This window comes from Pavona decussata, unplaced genomic scaffold (genome assembly GCF_977016875.1).
Source record: "Pavona decussata unplaced genomic scaffold, jaPavDecu1.1 SCAFFOLD_192, whole genome shotgun sequence".
Classification (NCBI taxonomy): domain Eukaryota; kingdom Metazoa; phylum Cnidaria; class Anthozoa; order Scleractinia; family Agariciidae; genus Pavona; species Pavona decussata.
In genome coordinates this window covers 1,146,446-1,157,880 of record NW_028145601.1, presented here as the reverse complement: position 1 = coordinate 1,157,880, position 11,435 = coordinate 1,146,446, and the positions used below count along the sequence as shown (strand labels likewise).

The window sequence follows — 11,435 nt, the reverse complement described above, 5'->3', positions numbered from 1 at the left end:
GGGCTTCGCTGAATTTGCGGAAATTCAGCAATAAAAGCGAATCAATTAATCAGTCACTGAAAGTTCTTAGAACTAGCGCATTCAAACTGTCCAAGAGGTTTCTGATAATAACTGTAGGCGAATGTCAATGTTACTAATCTTCTTCTTCCAGCAATACAAGTTTTGAAATCGGCCTCACGAGCGTTGAATTCTTCGTTTTGACTTCTCCAACTCGGACGCGTTGGTCGTGGCCAGGAAAGATCTTCATAACTCTGCCAAGGAGCCATCTTCCACGAGGGGAATTTTCATCCACAAGCATTACGAGATCATTGACCTTCAAGTTTCCTTTCTCGCGAACCCATTTTTGGCGTTGCTGTAAAGCTGGAACGTATTCTCTTAGGCACCGTTTCCAGAAGCAGTCAGCAAGGAATTGGGCTCTCCTCCATTGTTTTCTTCTGTAAAGATCTTCGCGAACAAACAGACCTGGGGGCAGAGCGAGATTTTCCTGTTGCAGCAGAAGGTGGTTCGGAGTGAGTGGTTCCGGGTCGCTTGGATCATCACTGCTGGGAGTAAGCGGGTGACTGTTGAGAATGGTAACAACCTCTGCGAAGACCGTGCGTAAGGTTTCCAGTCCAACCAACGCATCTGGATTGCCAAGGATCGCCTTCATGGTCTTTCGCACACTTTGAATTAACCGTTCCCAGACCCCATTCATATGGCTCGCGGCTGGAGGCTGAAATTTCCACTGGAACATTGGGCACAAGGAGCAGTTAATCCCGTCCTTAATCAGTTGCTTGTTTAGATCATCCTGATTCCACTGACGAATAGAGTCGCGAATTTCCTTGTCCGCTCCGACGAAGTTTGTTCCGTTATCACTCCAGATTTCTTTGGGACACCCACGATTCGAGATGAATCTGCGGAGGGCTTGAATAAAGGCATCGGACTCTAATGAACTCACGTCTTCTATATGCACGGCGCGACTGGTAAGGCAGGTAAAGAGGCAACCGTACACCTTTTCTGAACTCCGACCACGCTTCACGTAGAATGGGCCAAAGAAGTCGACTCCTGTGTAGGTGAACGGCCGATCATAGGGAGTGAGACGTTCCTTTGGCAGGTCAGCCATCAACTGAGTCATGGGGACTTCATTTCGCTTGCGACAACCGATGCATCTTCGTAGAACATGGCGCACGAGTGACCTTGCTTGAATAATCCAGAAATGTTGTCGTATGAAGGAAAGTACGTGCTCTCGACCGGCATGCCCCAGGATTTCGTGGTAGTAGCGCACGATCAGGGTAGAAACTGGATGATCTTTAGGAAGTATCATCGGATGGGCAGCTTCGAAGGCAATAGGAGCGTGACGAATTCTTCCTCCCACGCGCACGGTTCCTTCTACGAATACAGGAAGAAGAGTTGCAAGCTTGCTTTGACATTTAACTGGACGACCTTCGACTAAGGAATCAATCTCTTCAGCAAAGGCTTGGCGTTGTACCAACTGTACAATTTTCTTGGAAGAGCACCGTATCTCTGAAAGGGATATTCCACCTCTCTCAGTAGAAGTTCCTTTGTTCTGAACATGGTTAACGAAACGTAACAACCAGGCGACAAGAGTTAAGAGGCGAGGCCAAGATGAATAGCGACGCAGAAGCAGGTCCAGTGATGATCCACGGTCAATCACCATGCCGGTTCTTTCAACTTGAACTTCACTGTCGTCATCTGGAATATTGCCAATCCTTCTAACTGGCCAATGTTCTTTGGGCTTCAGGAGGAAACTTGGGCCAGAGAGCCAGCGGCAATTTGGGTCAAGATCATGTAGCTTCATCCCTCTGGAACCATCGTCAGCTGGGTTCAGTGTTGTTGGCACATGTCGCCATTGCTGAGGAGTCGAGGCTTCATGAATTTCGTTCACTCGATTAGCAACGAATGGCTTGAATCGCCTCTTCTTGTTCGTAATGTACTGCAAGGTCGTCAAAGAGTCTGTCCGGAACGTAACACCTTGAAGGGGTATGTCAAGCTCGTCGCATATCAGTAGATGCAAGGGTGTAGCTACCACTGCTGACTGTAACTCTAAACGCGGTATGGACCACTGTTTCAGCGGGGAATTGCGGGTCTTTCCCATAACAAAAAGGCGCAATGGACCTTTCCCGTATCATCAACGAGCCTTAAGTAGCCAACTGCGGCGTAACCTTTGTTGGATGCGTCAGAAAAATAGTGCATTTGGACATCCGTGATGACTCGGGTGCTAGAAAATGACTTGAAGCATCGCGGAATCTTGATGTTCGCAACAAGGGGCAGAGACTCTACCCATCCATTCCACTGTGTTAGCAAAGGCTCTGGAATAGGGTCATCCCACTGGACGTCCATTCTCCATAGTTCTTGAAGAATGACTTTGACTGGGAGGAGAAACGGGCCCAAAAAACCAAGTGGATCGAATAGGGAACTAACAGTCGAAAGAATGCCACGTTTAGTTGGAGGCTTGTTCGTGGGAACAACCTTGAATTGCAAGGTATCCGAAGCTGCATCCCAGTGTAATCCAAGTGCGCGGCTGATAGGAAGTTGGCTGAGGTCGAGATTGATAGAAGGATTCGCTCGTTCCTCTAGTGGGAGGGCCTTTAACACCTGCCTACTGTTGCTTGTGAACTTCGTTAGGTGGAAGCGGCCCTCACTCAGTAGCCTGGTCAGCTGGTCTACTAGCCAAATCGCCTTCTCTGTTGACGGCGCAGATTTCAGTACATCATCGACGTAGAAATTTCTGTGTACGGTCTTGATGACTTCAGGGCTATACCGGCCTTTATTATCGTCTGCCGTCTGTCGAAGTGCCTTGTTGGCACAGCGAGGGATGAAGTTGCTCCAAATATGTGGACAAGCATCTGATATTCCTTAGGGGGGAGATTTGAAGAAGCATTCCACCACAAGAACCTTAGGGCGTCTGCATCCTCTGGAAGAACTTTGACCTGATGGAACATCGCCTCTACGTCAGCTGTGAACGCAGTTTCTTCTTCTCGAAAGCGAATAAGTACGCCAACCAGATTATTTGTGAGATCTGGGCCATGGTACAACCGATCGTTCAGGGAAGTGCCCTCAAATTTAGCGGCAGCATCAAATACCACGCGTACTTTGTTGGGCTTGTTAACGTTCAGGACCGGGTGGTGTGGTAAGTACCAAGTGATCTTGGATCTCTTGGAGGCCTCTTCTTCGTTTAGCTGTCTTGCATATCCTTTAGTAACGTAGTCATCTATGGCGGAGCGGTACTTTTCCTCTAGGCCAGGATCCCGGTTAAATCTCCTTTTCAGAGCTTGAAGACGACCTTCTGCCAAGGCTCTGTTAAATGGAAGGTAGGGTACTTCCTGCCTCCAGAGAAGGCCCATCTGGTAATGGCCGTCAACCTTAGAGATTGTGTTCTCTATTATCTTCAGCGCCTTTCGATCCTCAACAGACATTGGCCGAAAGGCTTCTTTCACGGTGCCGTGGGACTCAATTCGCCAGAATTCTTCCAACTGTCGATTGAGAGAAACATCTTCAGAAGAAGCATGATGCAGGTTAAACTGACGTCTACCGTCTACACTGCCGGAACCGCCAAGGATACTCCTGCCAAGGCAGGATCGTATCGCGAAGGGCTCATTAGGACTTCCTTTTCTAACTTCCAACGGAATAAAGGCTTCCTGGATGTTCGTTCCAATAAGGATAGAAACCTTCTTTCTTTGTACTTCGGGAAAAGGGACTTGACACAAGTGCGACCATTGCTCCATCTTCTTGCGAGCTGTTACATGCTTAAGCGGGATGGTAAGGTCTCGTACAGCCCATGCATTGCGCACAGTAATCTGGTGTGAGTGCTGATCATCAACGGGCGCTATTTTGAAGTCAACCTTTACTCCATTCTCCTGTTTGTCTCTTTGGCTTACTGTGGAAAGGAGGAGTTGTCCATCTTCGCCTTGAATACCAAGCTGATCGACGAGGGATGGGTCAATCATAGTGACATCGGAGCCGGAGTCGATCAAGCCGTAAGTGGTTGTATATCGTCCATCGTTGGCGATGATCTTGAGGGGCATGATCTGCAGGTAAATCTCAGAGGATTCAGCCAAGGTTGCAGTAGCGCACGTGCTCGAGGGAGCATCTTGGTCGCTTGGCAGGACAGTAGGCATGGTTGGGATGACTGTGACTTCAGTGTTGTTAGTGTGATGATCAGCGTTTTCTCGGGATGGACCTGACAGGTGAAGCAAAGTGTGGTGAGACCTTCCACAACCAGGTACCCTACAACGCATTTGCGACTTGCACGAACTGGCCGTGTGTTCTGTAGAGTTGATGCAGTTGAAGCAAATCCGCTTTCTGTTGACTAAGGCCCTCCTCTCCTCGACGGGCTTGGACTTGAATACCCCGCAGCGATAGAGTGGGTGGTACTGGACACACAAGGGGCAGTTGCTGGCTTTAGCGTCTTTATTGATCGCAAGTCTGCTGGCCTCCCTAGAGGTACTTGTGGTAAGAGTGGTAAGGTGACGCAGATGAGACTTGTCTCGATCTTCAATTCGTTTGTGTGACTTCACCTCAGAAGAAGTTGTGAAAAACGGATGATTAGCCAAATCAGCTCGGTCATTCAGGAACTCAACAATGTCTTTGAATGTGGGGATAATTCTTCCTTGGCGTTGAAGCTTCTTCAAATGTTCTCGAAACTTGTCTTGGAGCCATTTGGGCAACCTTAGTATCACTTTCTCGAGATTGTCAGTGTTCATTTCTCCTAAACAGTTCATAGATACGAGGGTATCATACATGACTTGTGCCATATCTGCATAGCGTTGGAGACCATCCTTGTCTTGAGATGCGATAGGGGGACCTTTAGTCAGAGTGTCGACGCAAGCTCTTACGATCTTAAAGGGTTGACCAAAACGACTTTGCAGGACTTCTAACGCCTTGGTTAAGCCTCCTGGCAAGGCCTCGTACCTTTGCACAGCTCTAAGAGCAGGGCCCTCGAGAAACTGCAACAGGCGAGCCATCTTAGTCTGTTCATCCAATGCCTTCGATTCTACCATCTGGTGAAACCTCTGTCTGAATAGTGGATATCTCTCAAGGGAGCCATCAAACTTAAGCACTTGTAGTGGAGGTAGACCTTGATTGGCACTAATTCTTTCTATTGTGGTAGCAATAGTTGCAAGGAAGCTTTCACCCATTGGCTGAAGAGAAGGTGGAAGATGTCCTGAAGTTGCGTGACAAGGCAGGCGAACTGGACCATAGGCTTGAGCTGCATGTGTGAATATTGGACCTGCATTGTAGGGCGGCTGGGATGAGAACAGGGAGACACTTGGGTACATGGCAGGAACACACGAGCTAGCGCGTGGAGACTCGGAAACATACGACGACGGCAACATTGAGGCAGACATAGCAGGAACCACAGAAGCAGGCGTAGGCATCGGTGGGAAATCAGGAACATACGTGGGGTACGCAGGTAACGTGGAGACGCGCGAGGACACCACAGGAACTGCAGAGGCTTGCAAGGAAGCACACGTAAGCATGGGTGGAAAATCTGTAGGACGCGTAGGGTACACAGGTAACGAGGAGACGCGCGAGGACACCACAGGAACTGCAGAGGCTTGCAAGGAAGCACACGTAGGCATGGGTGGAAAATCTGTAGGACGCGTAGAGTACGCAGGTAACGAGGAGACGCGCGAGGACACCACGGGAACTGCAGAGGCTTGCAAGGAAGCACACGTAGGCATGGGTGGAACATCTGTAAGACGCGTAGAGAACGCAGGTAACGAGGAGACGTGCGAGGACACCACGGGAACTGCAGAGGCTTGCAAGGAAGCACACGTAGGCATGGGTGGAAAATCTGTAAGACGCGTAGAGAACGCAGGTAACGAGGAGACACGCGAGGACACCACGGGAACTGTAGGGGCTTGAAAGGACGTGGCAGAAAACTCAGGAAAACGTGAAGTGGGCGCAGGCAACGTTGATCCACGCGAGGACGTGTCGGGAAGAACAGAGACATGCGGAGACGTTACGTGGCAGGTCGAGACTCTCGTGGATGAGACGGAACACGTGGTTGGAGAAAATGGCTGCGTGGAGCAAACCTGCGCGATCGACCCTAATTGCGTGGAAACAGCTTGAGGGTAGACAACTTGCGGACCAGCGTCGGATACACTTGTAAAGTTTCTGTCAATGTCAATATTTCTGTTAAAACTACGCCGCTCAGGTGGATTTTCCTCAAACTGCAGACCAGAAAACTCGCGCTCTGCTAACTTGAACTCCAAATCTGCCAACTCTGTCCTTTCCCGAGCTTCCTCTGCCTCTTTCTCGGCATCGAGCTTCGCTAGTTCTAGTTGATGTTGAAATTTGAATTGCTTTTGTTTCATTTCAAGCTCCAATAACTTGACTTTCATTGCTATTGTCCTCGATCGTTTTTGCTCAGTTTGTTTTTCGACTAGAGCCGCTTTTTCTGCCGCGATTTTGGCTTCGCGAAGTCTCGAGCTCGCTGCACTTAACTTGGAAATTCGACTGCTCTGCGATTTCACCGATCCTCGAGGCGATGAAGTGTCGACACGGGGTAATTCTTCTGACACTTGTTTATTAAAATACGAAGCAGCTTCGATCGCGAAATGTTCGATCCTTTCATCATACAGACGTTTTCTGACCTCTTGAGCCTCGTAAACGCCCTGGATTTCGTGAAGTTCCACGCTGCTGTCACTGAGAAGAGCTTTGGTCCGCGCGACGTTGTCTCCATAATTCCTAAATGCATCAGACAAGGTGGCTTGCAGATTCCGCACTTGCACCAAGTTAGCAAAGTCCGCGAGTAAATCATCAATTCGAGCGCACACTTTAGACATTGTGGCAACATAGCCTCCTGCAGACCGTTTTAGACTGTTCAGCTTTTCGCGTACAACTCCTTCTTGGTCCTGCAGCGAATTAGGCATTCTACTCCTGGAACTCGCTCGGATGGAACTTGCATTATCAGCTTCGATACCGTCCATGATCTTCAATTGGTATTTTACAATGAAGTGGCAAGGGCCACGAAGAGACTCACAGGTTTCAATCAGCAATTTATTCACTCAAATCAAGGGATTTGGTAAAATACCTATCAGAGAAAGTACAGGAAACAACTAACAACGACTATAAAAAGAATAAACGCGAAAATGACAACTGAAACCAAAAAACAGGACGACTGAAAAAACACTTACCAATTGCTGGATTTAGGCGGGTGAGTGATAAAATGAAAGTGTTGAAAATATTATATACCACTGAATTTACATATAGTGCGAAAAATTGTTCAGGAAGGAATGAAGGGTGCAGGACACAATTAACACGTATAAAGATGCGGAAAACAAAAACTACATGGAAAAGTGTAAATTAACAAAAACCGCAACAACGAGGTTTACTTACTATCTTCAAAGTTAGCTTCATAATGAAGAGAAAATCCAGTATAGGAATTAGAGGCCTCGGACCCAGAATCCGAAATGAACTGCACTGTCATGGATGACTTTCGTATTCTCAAAGAAGGAGGTAATGAATCTCCACAGAACTTTCCTTCTATCGTAGCTCCAGCATCTTTGTTGAGTAACAAACTATATATTGCCACATAATCCACGCATTGACCATCAGGAGATTTGGGTTGCAGTTTGAAAGCACTGTTGAATAAGTGGCAAACATAGTTTAATTCAACAACAGTGTATTAAATTTACAGTCAACTCTCTTGTAAGCGACCACCCTTGGGGCACGACAAAGTGGTCACTTACGGGAGGTGGTCGCTTACAGCAAATAAGCCTAATATTGGATTGATTTATTACATAAAAATATTACCTTTATTTTAGCAGATAAAATTAGGCAAATGAAACTAATTTATCTGATTTTTCCACTTCCATTCATTCTTCTGATGAAACTTTGTACAACATTTTGGAACAGACCACTGTAACAATTCCCGTTTACCTACAGATCTATAAATTATAATCATCTTCTCTGTCTGTAAACTGTTATTATCTGTCAGCAGTCCTGGTTAGCGTCATTAGAACTTCTGTCACTTCTGAGGAGCGATTTACTAATGATCATGTGGTCGCTTACAGGAAACAGAAAACTAAAGAATGTGTGTAATTTCTGGCCTAAAAAGTGGTCGCGGTCCCTAATTAAAGAAATTTGAGTGGTGGTCGTTTACGAGAGAGCTCTTGAAACAGTATTTAACTGAGAAACAAAACGGTTGTTTATGAAGTGGTCGCTTACGGGAGGTGGTCACTTACAAGAAGTGGTCGCTATAAGAGAGTTGACTGTATTATTATTTTTTAATTATGGTTTGATATCGTTCATATTTTCACATTGATCCATTTAAAACTTTAGTCCACATTACTTTCCCCATCATCATCATCATCATCATCATCATCATCATCATCATCAAATCTCCGCGCGCCAGTAGGCGCATAAGGTCAACACATTCTCTGACCAACACTCTCTGTTCCGTGCCGCTGCCTTGGCTACATTCCAACTCTTCCACCCCGCCTTGTTTCTCTCCCTCTCAACAGTCCTTCTCCAAGTGGTCTTTGGTCTCCCTCTCGCCCTTTGTTCTTCTGGAGTCTATGCCAATGCTGTAAAACAGTCGTTTTCAACCTCTCTCCTCAGTACATGCCCTTATTTATTTATAAAACAGGAATGCCCCAAGGAACTGCGCTCAAGCAATTCAATTAGATTAGTGGTCCTGGCCGAAAATGGCACTCTCCAAGATAATGCGTCGAAACTATTTAACAATCTACCAGAAACTATTAGAAACGTTAAAGACTACAGAACCTTTTTAAGACTCAAGGAATCTTTTAAGAAACAGAGTACAAAGCCATTAGTTAGTTTTACTGTAATCGGTTTCCGCTAATCCTGTTTTACTGTATAATTTGTAAATAACTTAATTTAATTTAATTTTATTTATTTTGTAATTGTAATTATTGTAATTTAACAGGGAAGAGCCACCCAGTGGATCTGTTAATAAACCATTATTATTATTATTATTATTTATTTCATTTATTCCATCTTCTTCGTCATACCTCGCAGCTTATTATTGATCTCTGCCACCTCAACGACTATCTTGTTCATCATTCTTTGCTGCCATTTGATCTTCATTATCCGTCTAAGGCATTGGCATTAGAAACTATTCAGTTTTCGTTCGTCAGCCTTTGTGATCTTCCCTGTTTCACAGCCATATAGCAGGACCGGTCGAACTAAAGTCCCCCATAAGAGGTATAAGCTGATACGTACTAGACTAGTGAACTCTATCTCTAAATAGGTCTACCTATGTCTTGACTGAGGTTCAAAAGCTTGGGGTGGGGGATGTGTGTTACAATCCTCTCTATAACACCAAGGGTATTGAACTCTAGAGGGTGAATACTATGTCCAGGGAATTCTAGGCAGGGAATGGCAGCCACCTTGGATCTACCATATTAAATAATTTACCCCAAAACTTCAGAATCCATGAAAATTGACTAAAAAGTCACTAAAATGGCCAAAAGACATGAAAATTGCTGTAATATTTGCCTGTCAATGTTTAGTTGCCATGGTAACATCAAATTCAATAAACAATCTACCAAGGCAAATCATTTCTCAAGAAATTTTGAAAAGTGGCAAGGCTTTGTGTTGCTTCCTCACAAACAGACACATTAAAAAAGTTAGAAATGTTCAAAGTGTGCTTACTTAGGCAGAATCTGCCTGAGTGGGTAATCTGGTTGGGGCAACCTTGCAATGAATTTGAGTGCATCTCATGTGTGGGGGGTAAATTTAAACCTACCCATAGAAGGTCATTGGAAATTCCAAAGAGGAAGGTGGTACCCAAACCTTTTAAAACAAAGTGAAAGAATGATTTCAACGTAACCCCAATCCCAATCCCAAAGGATAACAAATTAACACTACCAGGAGGAAAGAGAAGGAAAGAAAAACCCTGCAAAACATGATAAACCAACAACGCCACCAAACGCTGAGTAGAGAAAAATTCCAAGCATGTGCAAAGGACTAAGGTGCACGCCTAAACCGCATGAGAATACCACTGGCCACACAATGGCCTGCGGTCCTGCCGTGAACCAGGCCCAAACAGTAATGCCACCAGCACACCAAACTGTACACCAATAAACGCTGACACCATACTAGGTCACACCACCAGAAAGCAAACTTGCTCCAAGTTGTTAACTAAGTTAAATTACATTAAACCTTATTTAAAATTTGTTTCAGTGCTTGGCTGTATGGATCTTAATAAATTTGAATCATAAACTACCTGATTTTAACCCTTTCACTCCCATGGGAAATGTCGTTTTTTTGTAAAACGGCGACTGTGCACCTTTATACCAACTGTAATACACCAATTAAAAGGTTTTATCTGGGGCATTGTACAAATCATTCCAGCTAAGGCAAAGGAAGTAACAGAAAAGAATGAAAAGTGTTTAAAACAAGAAAATAAAAACCTTAAAATACATCTCACTTCTCGTATACACTGGGTATACCCCTGAACTATAGCTTAATTTGCAGATCTCAGTACATAGTTTCTTGTCAAATGGTGACTTGGTCTTAAAAGTGTAAAACCTTAGCTCACAAGTGAGATTTTGATTTTAGTTACTTACCTAAATGAAACTTTGATGTTCTCCACGGAACCTTCGACAGACACAGTCCAGGTACATTTCTGTCCAGCAGGGTACGGCTTGGGATAATTTGGAGATTGAATGGCGCCTGAAGAGCCAGTGCGGTAATGTTCACAATTTCCTAACAATAAACAATCACTAATTATTTAAAGGTTAATTACAGCAGCTGTTGTCTCTCTGTTGTCTCTTCTCCGAGTAAAAATTATCTGGATTTACTTCCTCCATAAAAAAGAATTGTACCCGCGATTTAGGATTGTTTTTGAGGAGAGTTACATTTGGACAGCCGCATTCACATAATTAATTATACAGCCTCAAAACTATGGCTAACAACAACTTTTCCCAGACCATTCTTAATTAAACTGGTTTAACTAGCAGGGCTGTCATGGAGCTTTGTAAAAGCTGAATCCATTAGGTTTAAGTACTTTGGCACAAATGAAGGTGGAAAGCCTCCTATGCCAGTCAGAAGTGTTTCAGTCATTTTCAAACTCTAAGCAAGTGTTCATCTTCACCATACTTATTGTAGTTTCTGTCTTTAATTTTTTTATAGTCAGTTACTAGTTGCATGCTAACTTGAGGCCTGTGTTGCATTAATCAATATTTGAAGGGCACCCTGGTTAGAAATGTAAATCTATCTGTATAATTTTTTTGGGTAGGCATCGGTCAGACATTGTAAGACTGATGCTGTTCTAAACTGTAAACTATAGCCTTGATGTGGGGTGCAGGAATTGTACAGCATGATTGTAATTTTTGCGCATGAGGATGTTGCATCAGCTTCGTTTGTCTTGCAACATCTTAAACCTAAGTATAGAGTTGATTGGCCAGAAGTATTTACTTGAGTACAGTGCTGTGATTTTACTGTAGCTAGTAATATAACAT

At 44.7% G+C, this 11,435-nt stretch overlaps 2 protein-coding genes across 2 annotated transcripts; both read right to left on the bottom strand.

The window, feature by feature from the left end:
• Nucleotides 1-133: 133 nt before the first annotated feature.
• Nucleotides 134-2,095, bottom strand: LOC146462066 (uncharacterized). Its single transcript, XM_085086202.1, has one exon. It carries the CDS (start codon nucleotides 2,093-2,095, stop codon nucleotides 134-136), a length of 1,962 nt encoding a protein of 653 aa, XP_084942328.1.
• A 595-nt stretch (nucleotides 2,096-2,690) lies between these two features.
• Nucleotides 2,691-7,478, bottom strand: LOC146462065 (uncharacterized). Its single transcript, XM_085086088.1, has 2 exons — nucleotides 7,345-7,478; nucleotides 2,691-7,039 (listed from the first exon to the last, which is right to left on the bottom strand). Exon 2 carries the CDS (start codon nucleotides 6,933-6,935, stop codon nucleotides 2,703-2,705), a length of 4,233 nt encoding a protein of 1,410 aa, XP_084942214.1. The 5' UTR covers nucleotides 6,936-7,039; nucleotides 7,345-7,478; the 3' UTR covers nucleotides 2,691-2,702.
• Between the last annotated feature and the right edge of the window lie 3,957 nt (nucleotides 7,479-11,435).

What these genes read in the sequence shown, in the direction of transcription:
- LOC146462066 (XM_085086202.1), bottom strand. Translation starts at nt 2,095, where the DNA reads ATGGGAAAGACCCGCAATTCCCCGCTGAAACAGTGGTCCATACCGCGT.
- LOC146462065 (XM_085086088.1), bottom strand. Translation starts at nt 6,935, where the DNA reads ATGGACGGTATCGAAGCTGATAATGCAAGTTCCATCCGAGCGAGTTCC.